Source organism: Stegostoma tigrinum, chromosome 11 (assembly GCF_030684315.1).
Source record: "Stegostoma tigrinum isolate sSteTig4 chromosome 11, sSteTig4.hap1, whole genome shotgun sequence".
Taxonomy (NCBI): Eukaryota; Metazoa; Chordata; class Chondrichthyes; order Orectolobiformes; family Stegostomatidae; genus Stegostoma; species Stegostoma tigrinum.
In genome coordinates this window covers 44,947,573-44,963,490 of record NC_081364.1, presented here as the reverse complement: position 1 = coordinate 44,963,490, position 15,918 = coordinate 44,947,573, and the positions used below count along the sequence as shown (strand labels likewise).

At 38.8% G+C, this 15,918-nt stretch overlaps 1 protein-coding gene across 10 annotated transcripts in view; it reads right to left on the bottom strand.

The window, feature by feature from the left end:
- Positions 1 to 15,918, bottom strand: part of suclg2 (succinate-CoA ligase GDP-forming subunit beta) — a 301,122-nt gene that overhangs the window by 130,004 nt on the left and 155,200 nt on the right. For all 10 annotated transcript variants that reach the window (XM_048548128.2, XM_048548127.2, XM_048548132.2 and 7 more), the window contains one exon: positions 6,332 to 6,431. In XM_048548128.2, the coding sequence (XP_048404085.1) occupies positions 6,332 to 6,431 (100 nt within the window). The remainder of the gene's footprint in view (positions 1 to 6,331; positions 6,432 to 15,918) is intronic.

Sequence of the window (15,918 nt, the reverse complement as noted above, 5' to 3'; positions counted from 1 at the left end):
AAAATTAAATGGGCAAAGGTAGAGATGAAGAAGAAGAATTCACAGGGTCTGTTTAGGATAGTTTCACAGAACAATATGTTGTGGGGTTAGGAATCAGGCTAGCTTGGATCTTGTAATGTGCAATGAGGCAGGTTTAATAAATGATCTTCACATAACGAGGCAGCCTAGGGAAACGGTACCTTAACATGGAAGAATTTAGCATTCAGCTTACGAGTGAAAACCTTGGGTTGGAAACTACAGTGCTAAACTTAATTAAGAGTAAATATGTAGGAATGAGGGCAGAGTTGACGGGAATGGACTGGGAAAGGAGTTGAACAGAAAAGACAATTCAGCAGCAATGGCAGCCAAATGAAAATAACTGATGACTCAGAGCAAAGGTGTATCCCAGTGGAGAAGGAAGATTCCAGGAAGGAGGTTATTTGACCATGGTTAACCAGTGAAGGTAAGGATAGTGTCAAATCGAAAGAAACATAAAATGTGGCATAGATTAGTGGGAAACCGGAGGATAGGGATAATTTTAAAGCAAAAAAAAACCCAATAAAATACAAAGAAAATAAACTATAAAGGCAAAATAGCAAATATGTAAAAATAGATAAAAGGAGCTTCTTTAAACATATAAAAAGAAAGAGGGCATAATGAACATTGGCCCCTTAGAGAGTGAGGCTGGGTAAAAATAATAGATGGCCAAGAAATTACATTGGAGTTAGATAAATACTTTGCATCAGTCTTCATGGTAGAGGACACAAATAACATTCCAAAAATACAATAAAGAATCAAGGGGCAAAGGGCGGCGGTTGGTAGAAATAAACATGACAGCTATGGTTAGAGAAAAGGTACTAGGGAAACTAATGGGGTTAAAGACCGATAGGCCCCCTCAACATGCCAGGTTGCATCTTAGGATTTCAAAAGAAGCAACTGCAGAAATAATGGATGCACTTGTAATAATTTTAAAGAATCCTTAGATTCTGAAACAGTCCCAGATGATTTGACAGCTACAATATAAAACCTTTATGCAAAAACAGGAGACAAAACAGAGGCAACTATAAGTCAGTTAGCTTAGTGTCTGTCATTTGGGAAATGTTATATGCCATTATAAAGGACGTAACAACAAATCATTCAGAAATACATGACCTAAACAAGCAAAGTCAGCATGACTCCATGAACAGGAAATCATGCATGACATTTATTATAGTTCAAGCAGAATAGAAAAAGGGGAATCAATAGATGTAATATATGTGAATTTCCAAAAGATATTTGATAAGGTACTGCACATAAGGCTACTTAGGATAAAAGCACATGATTTTAGGGTAGTACATTAATTAGCATAGATAGAGGATTGGCTGACTAATAAAATTGGAGAGTTGGGATAAAGTTGGCATTTTCAGAACGGCAACTTCTAACTAGTAGAGAGCCACAAAGATCAGTTCTGGGACCACAATCCAATACAATATATGACTGGCTTGAGTGACAGAATGAATGTACTTTTACCAAGTTTGCATTTGACACATCAATAGGTGTGTGGGGAAAAAGAAACTTAGCAGATAGAATATCATATGGAAAAGATGCACTGTTATGCATTTTTAATTAGGAAGGGGAGACTGGATATTATATAAATAGGGAATAGCTGCAGAAGGCAACAGCACAGAAGGATCTGAACATGAATCACAAGAAGCTAATATCAAAGTTCAGCAGGTAATAGGGAAGGCAAAGAAACTGATGGCTTTTATTTCAAATGGAATAGATTATAAAAATAGGGAGATCTTGCTAAAATTATACATGGCATTGATCAGAACATACCAGGAATACAGTGGACAATTTTGGTCTCTTTATCTGAGGAGAGATATGGTGTTGCAGACAGTTGGGAGAAGGCTCACTAGGTTGATTCTGGGTATGGAGGGATTTTCTTATGAGGGACGTCGAGTAGGTCAGGCCTATACTCATTCATGTTTAGAAGAACAAAAGGTGACCCGGTTTTAATTTTTAAAATTATGAGTGGACTCAACAGGATAGGCAAAGATTAATTGCTACACTTTTTGGGAGAGTCCAGGACCAGTTGGCATAACCTCAGCGTAAGGAATCACCCATTTAAGACAGAGATGAGAAGGATTTATTTTTTCTCTTAGACCACAGTCAACCTGTGCAATTCATTACCCCAGAGGGCTGTTGAAATTTAGCACATTCAAAACTAGGTGTGTTTCTAATTAGTAAAGGAATCAAGGCTTAGAGAGGCAAGGTGGGAAATTAGAGTTGAAGACGAGCATTAGCCATGATCTCAGTGAACGGAGAGGCTGGAATCTAAGAGTCTATATACCTGACAGTCGTCTCTATATTGCATGAATGTCTACTCAGATGGAAGCTGCACTCAAAATTACATGAATTTTCTAATGAGAACTACAGAACCTTTTCCTACTTTCATGTGCGCACATTTTGCAGCTTCTCAGTAAAATAAATTTGCTTTGATTTTTCTTTAGAATATGCCCACTAATAGGGGTTCAGTTGGCCAGTTTGCAATGCTGAGTGATGTCAACAGCATGGGTTCAATTCCTGCACTAGGTGAGGTTACAACAATGAGATCATAGAATCATCATTGATCACAGAATCCCTGGTGTGGAAACAGGCCCTTCAGCCCAACAAGTCCACAATGACACTCAGAACATCCCACCCAGACCCACACCCCTATAACCCACCTAGTCTACATACCCCTGAACACTTTGGGCAATTTAGCATGGCCAATCCACCTAGACTGCTCACTTTTTGACTGTGGGAGGAAACAGGAGTACCCCGAGGAAACCCATGTAGACACAGGGAGAATGTGCAAACTCCACACAGACAGTCGCCCAACGCTGGAATCGATCCCTGATCCCTGGTGCTGTCAGGCAGCAGTGCTAATCACTGAGCCACCGTGTTGCCCTGTAGGACTCTCCTATGCAACCTCTTCCTTTATATGGTTGGTGGACCTTCAATCTAATGACAAGGAGGCCAACGGTCTAATAGGACTACAGCAAATATACCTTTACCTATTAAATGGCTTTGTTTCTGGAAGAAAGGCTTCACATTCAGAGTTTCCTCAAAGAACCACAACATGCGCAATTTGTGAAAACCTGAACATGGTGATTCATTCAAGCAGGCACACTGGACAGTTTTAGGGGTGGAGCTGGCTTTCAGCGTGATGTGTTTTAAACCAGAACAAAAGACCTCAAGCTCAAAATGCCCGAGAAGTAATGTGCATCAAAATTCCTTAATCCTTTATAACAGTTTAGCCAATTTCTGGAAAATTGAACTGGAAAACAAATCAGTGAGACCCAGCAGAATCTCTGGTAGTTAGCAGTAGGTGAAAGAGAGATTTGGTTTCACAGTAGTGGATGAGTTCTGGAATTCAACAACAAACCAAGAAGTCCCAAGATACAAATGTTGGAGTTAGAGTACATAACGGGGTTCACCTAACCCAGTTCATTGTGGAAAACAGAATGAAATCTGATAGAGCTGTAAGGTCCGAAGGAACAAATGTATGGTTTGGCCGACAAGTGCATTCCTAGTTTGTCATTGGCAATAGGAAAGAAACAACAGGTAAAAACAGAACTGTGGCTCTCACAGCATTATACTGTAAGTTTAAAGAAATCAATGCAAACTGATTTCTTTTCCAGTCAAAAAGCAAAGAACTGTGGATGCTGGAAATCTGAAATAATTACAGAAATTGCCGGATTAACTCAGCAGGTCTTGCAGCATCTGTGGGGACAAAACAATTAATGTTTCACGTTCAGTGACTCTCATCAAAACTGGATTCTTTTACATTTGGTTCCGCAAAAATAGCTAGCTAATTGCAACTTTTGACTACTAAATAACTACGGCATTTTCCACACTGCAAGTCTCTATTTCAGATCGCTCTAAAGCAATAAACAAACTAACGCTAACAAAAACAAAAATCAATATTTAACAAATAAACCTTTGGCTGTTTAAATAACATTCCTTTCTAACTTAACTGTTTTATTTAAGATTCCTGTCTGGTGGAGCATGGTGCTCAAGAAAGTTCAGGTCGGTTGCTGGGATTTGGTAACAGGTGTGCCATTTCAGTCTCCTTTATGAATGGCAAACGTTGCTGTAGTCCATAAGCGCAAATCTGAAAGTGACAAGGATTTCAGAAACTGATGGGCTGAAGCAACAGAGAGGTGGAAAATGAAGTAGAAATAGGCATTCTTTATGAAGTAAGAAGCTGTGTTGTTAGAAAGTTAATTCTGGGTGAAATAGGGAGCTGACATCATTAAGTGAGAAGAAAGTTTTGGTTACCCAAACTTTTAATACAAAGAAACTGAGGTTCATCAAATATTGAAAGTCAGACAAGAGTCTACAAGGGGGAAGAGGTAACAAAGAGTCCAAAAAAGACAGCGTGGAAGGGGGTGAGGGATGTGTCAAACATTATCGTAGTTGCAGAGGACAAGAAGGAAGAACATGCTACAATCAGTGGTTGTCACATGTCACTGTGGTTAGTATCGTTTAAATAGCAGGGATGAAACCCAACTGTTAAGATTCAAAGATAGTAGGAACTGCAGATGCTGGGGAATCTGAGATAACAAGGTGTATAGTTGGATGAACACAGCAGGCCAAGCAGCATCAGAAGAGCAGGAAGGCTGGCATTTTGGGCCTAGACTTACAGAAGGGGTCTAGGCCCGAAATGTCAGCCTTCCTGTCCTCTGATGCTGCTTGGACTGCTGTGTTTATCCAGCTCAACACCTTGTTAAGATTCAAACTTGGACTCGAGCTAAGATGGACATTGATTTGGGAGACAACTTAATTTCACAGCCTTAAGGAGACGGGGAGGCTATTTGGTTTAATGCTCCATTTGGAAGCCCATTCTCCGCACTGATCACCCTGTGTGAATAAGAATTTCAAATCTGTCTTATTTGTTGAAATATTTACCCTCCACGCTGCCGAATTATTAGTTTCCTTTTCATTTTCTTTCAAAGCAGTATGCTATAAGATCACTTCTCATGCAACACCTTTCAGGGCAAAAAGTCAAAATTTCTCTAGTCTTTTCTTGTTATATTAAGCCAGTTTACCCACAAATCAAATGCATGCCCATTCAATGCACTATGTCCTGCATTTGATTCTCTCTTTTGGCAATAACACTGTCGTAGTTTTCAAAATATTATATGTGCAGGGTATAAAATTTGACTTCTATGTTCGCTGAAATATATTACTGTTTTTGTACTGTTTACTTATCTTTTAATAAATAATAATTTTGACTCGACTGAACAAGTCAGGAATTAAATTTACATCCTGAGGTCATAAAAAACTTTGAAACATGAATGCTGTTTCTCTCTCAGATGCTGCCAGACCTCCCGATTTCTCCAGCAATTTGTTTTTATTTCAGATTCCCAGAACCCACAGTTTTTGCTTTTATCAAATTATATTCAGTTTACTTGTTATTAATTGCAAAAAGATATCGTTAAGGACGAATACCATATGACCAAGATAAAAAGAAGTTTTTTTGTTATTTCATGAACAGGCTAAACTTAGGCCAATACACAAGAATGTTGTGAGGTCAATGGGTTTAACTCAAAGACACAGTTATGATACAAATTGGTTTAGTTGTGAAATATATTCCTGCACTAATAAGCCAATTAGATTCTGAATGTGTCTGATACTTGCCACCATACCCTGTGCATAAAGAATTAATATGTGCGGTTCTGTGCACAACAAGGAAGACCAAAAACAGAAGAACTTCAATCAACAGAAGAGAATTGAGACCTCTGCCAAGTCAGTGTCACCAACGAACATCATGAAATGAACTGATTGAAGAAATACTGTTTTAATTAAGTATTATTGCTTTTCTACTTGTTATCATACATCTTAGCACCCAAGATGAGTCTTGTAACTAATCATACTAACAAACATTTAGATTAGCTCTCTCAAACTCAATCTATAATTGTAACTGATTTAAGTTTTAGAAATGAAGTTAAAGTACACCCAAATCTCATACTTTTCTTACATACTCCAACATTCTACTTGTTTTATTTCTGCTCCACTGCACCAGCTGAACTCATTCAATGTGAATCTCGTCAAAAATCATAAGTCACATTCAGTTTCTACTTTTGTGACTTCAACATAATTGTCTATTATTCTTTCCTTGCTGTGCTTTTACACTTGTCTGGATACTGTTTCAGTTGCCATTGTCCTGCAACTTACATGTCATATCCACTCATTATACAATTTTTAAACTATCTCTTCCAGTTCCAAAGCTCTTTTTAAGATGGCATTATTTGTAAATGTAATTTAAGATACTTCTTTTATGAAATACTATTAAGTACATTCTACAATAAAATTTGTGACTTACTTTTTAGTTAAATGAACTCCTCCCTTCAATCCACTGGTGAAGCTGCCCTTTCCTCTGCCACCAGCCAGGATTTGAGCTTTTAAAACAATTTCCTTTGCCTCTGTTGGGGAAAATGAACAGGAAAACACTAGCTATGTTTGTCTATGAAGACGGTGGCTTACTGTAACTTGAAAAACAAAATACACAGGGGAGATTTGGTTAAAAAGTAGCACAGACAACGTAAGTGGATCAAAAACAGAAAATGCTGGAGAAACTCAGCAGGTCCAACAGCATCTACAGCGACAGAAAGAGTTAATGTTTTGCATCCAATACAATTCTTACGTAGAATTTTTCTGTGCAAAGTGTATGCTACACAGTCCAGCCATAGAGCACATGACCCCCTAAAGAACGCCAATGAATTGGTGAAACATGATTTCTCTTTGACAAAATCATGCTGACTCTTCCTAATCACCTTGAGTTGTTCTAAGACACTCTCCTACAGATCATCACTCAGGCTATATTCTGGTCCTTCAGCTATCTGTTGGACAAGCTAGATCAACAAGATGCATTGTGGTAACAATTCCTTTGACACGTCATTCCAAGTCTGCAATTTCAACCATGTAAAATAACAGGCGCAACAGGCTAACAGACCAACGGGGCAACAAGGACTGGTGTTTTACTTTCTCCTTCACGTCAGTCATCATCCTGACTTGGAATATTTCGTCATTCCTTCATTATCACTGAGCCAAATCCTGGAATGCCTTCCTAAATAACACTGTGGGTATATCTACTCTACATACCACAACAGTTTGAAGAAGCCAGTTCAGCACTACCTTTTTAAAGGGGGATAAATGTTGATCTTGCTAGCAACATAACAAATGATTTTTGTTTTAAATCCCCTACACAACTTTCATTTTTCCAATTGATGCTTTACTTACTTCTTCAAGCCTCCATTCATTTCCTCCCTCACCCTACATAATTTTATCTTTTCCACTGCTACCTTCATGTGCCAATAACCTGTTAATCTTTAAGAGAAAAGGTTCACTGTAATGTCCCTTTTTAAACACACTTTTTAGTGCGTTTCCTTTGGTAATAGACCCATAGATAATGAAAAATTGTCTGAACTACTTCTATCTCTGCTTTATGCAAAAAAGTAATAATAAACATCTATACTACACATAATATTTGAAGCCAAGTTTAACTTGTGGCTTCTTACAGAAATACTTCAAACCTTTTAATCTATATTTTTAACCTTTGCTAAAACAAGCTAGTGCCAGATACACCACCTCCTCTTGCAGCTAAGCATCATGTTGACAGTAGCATAGCAATATACACTATCAAGTGAAGATCTCCTTTCTAATATACCATTCATTTTCCACATGCAGTAATAATTACAATTCTGCAAATGTATAATTAATTCTATCAAAATTGATTTAAGAAAATGTATCATCAAGCTGGCACCTAGTCAGTTTCACAGGTGAGCCAGGCTCCGAGTTTGTTTGATGGGATGAGGCCACGGAGAATTTAAAACTGGTGGCATTCACATTTAGGCCATTGCTCTGTAGGCTCCTGATGTGGAATATGAGGTGCTACTTCTCTAGTTTGCAGGTGACTTTCCAGAATATTTCAACCATTCGACCTGCTATACTGCTCTAGGCATTCAAGAACATGATTAGATAAATAAAAGCATGGTGTTGGCTTGTCTGTGACAACAAATGTTCTATCGACAAGACTAAAGTGGCTTTAAGGGCAAAAGATGGCATGTTGGAAAACGTGGAATTGAATCTGCCTGAATTGAAGTTAGAACTGGCAATGTAGTGAATTATTAATTGTTTGTACAAAAGAGAGTCAGAAATAATCCAGAACTTTTTTCATTATGGTGTGTGGGTCAAGTACCAAAGGACATGTGCTGATCTCCACTAGGGCCTTCTACTAATCACACTTACGGTAGGCCTTTCAGGAGAATCTTAAGAAGTTCAGCTTAAGTTAGTACAATAAATATCCATTTGTATTTCAGGTGCAAGGATACTAATAGTCACATGAAAAATCTATTCAATGTAAATGGTTAGTTTACTAAGAAATAGATTCCTTTATCTCCAATATTGCTGGGAAATAGTGTTTTTTGAAGTTATTTGTCAGTAACAAAATGTGGTTATTAATACCTACTAATTGACAGTGATTAAAAACACTTTATTTGCACTAAACCCATTTTCAATTATATTAAACAGACCACAGTTGCTACTTCAATACATCATGACGCATTTTTAAAAGTAATTTAAAAAAAAACTTTTTAAAGACTGCCTAATTGCACTTTTTGAAGACCATTTTTGAATTTGGAAGTATGCAAATACAGTTGAGTAGAAACCCAGAAATAAAGCACTGATTAGAACAGGCACATGTTTGCCCTTTTTGGTATTTGAACCACAAGCAGAAGCTCCACCTCTAACATGTTTCTTCCTGCAAAATCAAATTGAGAGTTTCACATGACTTACTATTCCAACTGTTCTACTGTATTAAGAGGAACTGTCAAATGTCAGCATTCTTTTCTCCATAAAGCCAACAGGCAGTGCTTGCTCAAGCACACCTACTTCTAGGGTGATCCAACTGAGTTTCATTTGCTCTGTACAAAACGACTAACTTTGAGAAAACATAACCTCACTATGTGCATGTATAATTTTATGATTTAAGAGTAAGACATTTTAATTGTATTGCTTTAATCCTGAGTGAATGAATTTTATTGAACAGTATAATATTAGGAAATACAATGGAAGAGTTGATGGTTATACCAGAAATGGAATGCCAACCTGAGTAATTCCATGCATAATGTCTCATACAGCTTCCAAACGAAGGTGTGAACATCACAAGAAAACAACTTTTAACCAATTATTTTAATTAGTGCTTGTACAAACTACAGTGAAATACTAATGATATTTCAATATAACTTTTCAAGAATTTATCAGAAAGGATCTGTTTGCTCAAAATTTAACCAAGCTTTGTTCTGTCCCTTCAATAAAGCAGTAGAATACTTGCACAGAATTATGCTTTTGGTCATTAATACAATTGTTCTGCAGAAGATACACCTCGTTCTGTGGTTACCACAATGCCTGTCATTTGCAGAACCATGGACAGGGCTCCAACTTTGAAAAATATTTCTGCACTGTCTCTCACGGATCAGAGGTTTGGATTTGCAATACACAAACACCTAAGCTTCTGAATACAAGCTCAAAAAGTAAACTCCTCTTAATGTAAACAATACATTGATTGATAAATTATTTTCAACATACACAAACTTACAAAATTATAATTTAACAAGAGTCATTGCATATTTTGAAAGCTTGTCATAGGAAAAATGTAATCTTATGAAAGGATGTAATTCATAAACTAGTGACCATCTGTCATTAGAGTCACCTCAGCTAAAATCTTCCTTGGGAGTTATGATTACTCTGACAATGCAATGCCTACAGCAAAATGAACAACGGTTTTCTGCTCAATCACCCTGTTCTTCCTTAACTACAGCATCAATCACAGCACAACACTAGGGGAAAATGACAAACATATTAACTACAACACCACTTATCAATGACTGCAAAAGACTTTTAACATTAAATTACATGTTACACTGCTATGGACCAAGCTAGATTCCCTCAAGATACTTCAAGAAGGTAGCCTAGACCTTAACGTTTCTTATTTTAAAGGCAGATGTCAAATGGGTGTGATGCAACTGGTCAAACCACTCAGCTTTAAGCAACACAAAATCTATTTAAACTCTACAGTTGAAACACGAACGAAAGAAAGCAAAATTTAGAGCAACTTAACTATTAGGAAACCTAACTGATCCAATACAGCAACTGAACTAATTAAACTGTTACAATACAGTAGCATCACATAAACATACCCCTCAGCAGAAAGGTAGATTCAAACAGATTCTTATAGGCAGGTAGAAACAACATCTGGGGAGGGATTTCACAAAGTCAGGCTAATCCTTTACTGAAGCTTGCAACACTTCCGGTACTCAAAACATCTTGAGATTGTTACAGCTAAAAAAAAACTAGCAAAAACATGAACTGGGAGAACTGGTCACTCCCCTTCCGTTGTTAAACTGCTACTCCCTAGACTCTTTGGTACTTCTGCCTTTACAAGCTCTCAAAAAATAACAAGGACAAAGTAACGTTTTCAAGAAGTGACAGCATCATCACAACATTCAAGGTATTGCACACAGATACCTAATACTGATGGAAGAAAAGGACCTTCTAGCTGTCTTCTTCAAATTACTCCAGAAATTATTAGCAAAACGTTATTGTTGAACAGTGATTGTTTCTATAAATTAGTTAACTACAGACATTCAGCTTCGGCATTTCTCAAATTTACCAATAAAATCAGTGGTCACTTAAAGGCTCGATAACTAGTACAATTATCTTTGATAAATTTATTACCTTGATGTGGGGATACCAGATAATTGGGCTGCTCCATGATTCACAACAGTAGTATACGTTTAATGGCCATCATCTCGGCTTAGTCCAAAAGAATTCCCTAAATCTTTTAACAATCTTGTAATCATCTTAACCACTTGATCCACTATGTTCTTTGAAAATTATTTAAATGAAATCGATGGGCGGGGGGGGGAATGGGAGCGGGATGCGGGAGGGGGGGGGCGGGATGTGGGGGGGAATGCGGGGGGGGGAGAATGCAGGAGGGGGGGAATGTGGGGAGAGAGGCGAAGGAGGGAGAGAGGCGAAGGGAGGGAGAGAGGGGAGGGGGGGAAGAGAGGGGGGGGGAAGAGAAAGGGGGCGGGGGAAGAGAGAGGGGACGGGGGGAAGAGAGAGGGGACGGGGGGAAGAGAGAGGGGGCGGGGGTAAGAGAGAGGGGGCGGGGGTAAGAGAGAGGGGGCGGGGGTAAGAGAGAGGGGGCGGGGGTAAGAGAGAGGGGGCGGGGGTAAGAGAGAGGGGGCGGGGGTAAGAGAGAGGGGGCGGGGGTAAGAGAGAGGGGGCGGGGGTAAGAGAGAGGGGGCGGGGGAGAGTGGGGGGAGTGAGGAGAGAGAGAGAGATGGGCAAGAAAGAAAGACAGAGGGCAGTACAGGAGGGGCAGGTGGCAATACAGGAGGGGCAGGTGGCAATACAAGGGGAACCAACAATAGAAAGAAAATAGTGAGGGGGAAGAGGTGGCAGTGAGAAGGGGAGTGATGGCAATGAGACCAGCAGAGACGGTAGTGGGGGTGGGAAATAGCAGTGAGGAGGGAGCGGGGTTGGGGTCGACAATGGCCAGGACCGGAACGAGAGGGGGCGGCAGGGAGAGGGGAGAGGGGATGGTGGAGAGAGGGGGAAGGATTTCGGTGAGAGGGGTTTGAGACAGTAGCTCAAGAGTATAAGGGATGGCAGCATGATCTGGGTGAACAGCAGGGTGAGGGACATAAATGTGAGGGGATGCAAAGACAGCACATGGAGGGACAACAAGAGTGGAAGCACAAGGTGAGTGAAGAAACACGGATGGCAGTATGAGTGGGAAGGACCACAGAGCAGAAGGGCAGGACGGCAACAGCAGAAGGTTGAATGTTGGAGAAGATGAACAAAAATTCTCAAGTGCTGACTTCTACTGCATCTTCATTTACCCCAAAATTTCTTCTGTTCACTGAGCTATACGCAAACAAATTTACACCAAATTACTGAAGTACAAAAATGTGAAATTTATTTATAATTCAACTTCCATTATCAGTTCAATTGCATGGTTTTACATGGCTGGACTTACAAAAATGCAGTCTTGATGGCAATGTTTACAGAAAAGACCTTAATGCACAAATTTAAGTGTAAAAATGTAGACGTTCCGCAAGCACATACATGCACACACCAACTTCAACATACAACACGTTAAGAAAGCAATGTTATTTTTGTTCAAACCTTCTTCCAAGATTGCAGTGTCAAAGTTGGCTGTGCAAGTAAAGCAAGTGCACTGTTGGTAAAGTGGAAGCAAGTTGCCGTTGCCCATGAACTGAGATATTTTGCACTTTAATTTTACCTTTTCCTGATAAAAGACGGACAATATGAAACAGAAGGTTTCATCAGCAAGTAAATTAAAACCTCTAAAATGCTGTTTCTGAATTCTTCTCTCCACTGTAAACGCAGTATATCATGCTGTTTCTAGTCATGCATGAACTATGGGAATCTGCTTTCTCTTTCGTAAAAACATCTTTGTAAAACTGGCTTCATTACCAACTGAGAATGGAATTTGATTAGCAAGTCATTGAACTTTGTGGAAAGAATTTTTCAGCTTGATATTCCCTTTGATTTTGGTTTTCAGATTGGTATATAAATCTTGCTTGAGGTTACGGATGAGCTTATGCCATCTGTTATTTAATTAAGCGATAAACCATTCCACCAAGGGAGTATACAAAGAAATCAGCCTCAAGCAACTATGGTGAAAAAAAAATCTGCCAGTGTTAGGGGACTTTATTTTCTCAATGTCATGGTTCACTAGCTAAAAAATACTCAGACAAAAATGAAAGCATCACAGCATTTAAAAAAGCAGTCAATACAACTGTCTAAGAACTTTAACGAGATCTGAAATTCCCAGAGCTAAACAGAGAATGTAAACATGACCTGGATTAGCATTCAGGAGGGATAATGATGTTTTTGTTGTGGTGCATTTACTTAGCAATTCCAGCTTATCTTAAGATGGAAAACATATTTTTTAACAGAACTCTCTTGGTGCTTACTTTTATCCAAATGCAGTACTTAGCATTGTCAGTTAGTTTAGTACCAATGTATCTGCTTATCAGATGTGATCAGTTTCAAATAATCTAACTCTAAAAGATATTGACAATAAAAAAACTCTAACTTTTATGATAAATCTAAGATATTGTTTAGTGTTTTGAAAAAGTACATTTTGTCCACCAGATTGCTTTGTTTTGTCTTTGTTCAATTCTAATTCATACAAACTAGGTGTATAAACAACACATTGCCAAGTTTTTCCATTTGCTTGCATTGTCTTCAACCTATGAAAAGGGAAAAAAACACGAATCTGTCATATACAGTTCAGCAAGAGTTATCTATGTTGTAGCTAGCAACCAAAATAACTTGGAAGGACAAGTACCAGTAAGTGCCTCAGGGGTAAGCATGACTCCATTAACAAACAAGCACATATAATTACTGCAAGGATGGGAAATGGGTTCCTTTTCTTTAATTCATATCTATCCAGTATCAAGACTACGAACATTTTGATTATATCACAACTACAATTTGTGAGATGGGAATATTTAAATACAGTATGAGCATGCAAATTTTAAAATTAACTTAAATTTCAAAACATAAAAATTGTTTGGTTGACACCACACTGCAACAGCAAACATATTTGAAAGAATTTTACCATCATTGATTTTTATAAAGAACATGTGGAAATCTTCTTGTCAATACTTGGTGGATGAATTAAAAGGCTTCAATTTTTAAATGTTTAGCTGTCATTTGCAAATGCAGTTTACTTTGATATACGTGTCATTTCTTAAATGACAGTTAACTTTATAGTTTTTTCAATAACACACAATCGTTTTCTGCGTGCTCTCAGAATTTAAAAAAGGAGCCAAATCAGTGGAAATGATTTTTGATTTTGACCATAATCTAACTAATTTTTAAGATCATTGGCTTGAGATCTACAATGATGATGCTGCAGCCGGAAATGCAGCAAAACTGCAAGATCACTGCTGGTTTTAGCCCACTGAAAACCAGGGAAGTTTGCATTGAAATATTATAATTCACTTTTCAAGGCATTCTGCATTATTTATATAGAGAATTCAACAGCTGGAGAAGTGGAGAAAGTGGGGAATTCAGCAATGTTGCAGCAGATGAAAGTAGCTAGGCAGCCATTTTGTACCTTGTATAAATTAGTTTCCATTAACGTCCAAGGTCAAAATGCTTCTTCACGGCATTGAACCAACGTATTCAAAGACAGTTGGCTTGAGGTAATTCGGAAAAGGGGACCCAACTTCTATTTGCTGCAAGTTGTGACAGCGCATCATAAAGTAAATAACTGGCCTTGGTCTCAACTGTTACAGCTTTCCACATAATTATCTAACTGCAAAAAAGATTCTCACAATCCTTTTCAAGGCAGCCGAGGCAGTCACAGCTTAAAGCAATGCACTGCAATACACAATTTTCCCAGTCAGTGACTTGTCCATTGTTCTATAACTCGCTGAAAGTGGCCATGTAAGTAGATCGGGTGGTAAAGAAGGCATGTGGCATGTATGCCTTTATTGGTTGGGCAATTGTGTACAAGAGTCAAGACATCCTGTTGCAGTTTTGTAAGGCTTTGGTTAGGTCACAGTTAAAGTACTGCATTCAATTCTGGTCAACACATTACAGGAAGGGTGTGAATGCTTCGGAGATGGTAAGGAAGAGGTTTACCAGGATGCTGCCTGAATTAGAAGGTATGAGCTGTAAGGAGGCGCTAGAAAACCTCAGGTTGATTTCTCTGGAGCAGCGGAAGCTGAGGGGAGACTTGACTAGGGGGCATGCATTTAAGGTGAGAGGGTGTAGGTTAAAGGAGATGTGAGCAGAAAGTGTTTTACACAGAGTGGGAGGAGTCTAGAACGCACTGCCGGGGTGGTGGTGGGGAGGCAGATGCAATGGGTGTATTTAAGGGATAAGAACATGCAAAGAAAGGATGGATATGGACCAATGGGCAGGCAGAACTGATCAGTCTAATATTGCGTCCTTTTCGGTACAACATCGTGGGCCAAAGCAACCGTTCCTGTGGTGCAGAGTCCTTAGTTCCAAAGTTGTGAAGAATATAAAAGGAGTAGACCATTCAACCTACAAGCCTATACCTCAATATTCTTCACACCAGCTTTCTTCAGAGAAGCGTCTCATTGCTCAAAGATGTATCGGAACAAGATCGGGGATACAAAGAAGCATGGTCTTTTCATTGTTAATGGCTTTATTCCTTTCTAAAATCTAGCTTGCTGTGAGTGCATTTCACACTCTCTAATTTCTTCAGAGGAGGACAGTGTTCCAGCACCAAAGATAAGAACATACAACTTCAGTACCCCAAAGCTCTAACTCTAAATCAACTTCTAGCCATAGCAGAATCTTGCAAAACATCTGCAGGAAGACTGTCTGGTTTAAAATTTAAACAAAGCTTGGCAGTTAACCGTCAATCATCAGCAATCAACGTATTCTCCATGGCAATGACTCTACCTATCAGAGTTCACTACCCTGACAGCACAGAATCTCTCACTTCTGCATGGGAATGTGAGCATGAAGTATGTGCTCAAGATTTTGGGATTTGAAAGCACCTCTTTCTGATGCAGAGGGAAGAGCCAAAGCTGACAAAATAATCAGTTTATTGTTGGTACTGCACAAAAATGCAAGGGAGGCAGTTCCAACAGAACTTCAATTTAGTTGACACACAAAACTGTGAATTAGCTGAACTTTTTTCAACTCTTTGGTATACAACTCTCTTCATCACCAACATATTAAAACAAGCAATTTCCGCACTGACTTGGAGGGGATGACAGGGATGCTTTCTAAAATTTGTTATGTGTATGGTTTTTTTGCTGATTTGTGTGTCCTGGCGTAAATTTGAAGTGCACTTGAACAGACGGACACAAATGATTGTTACGAATC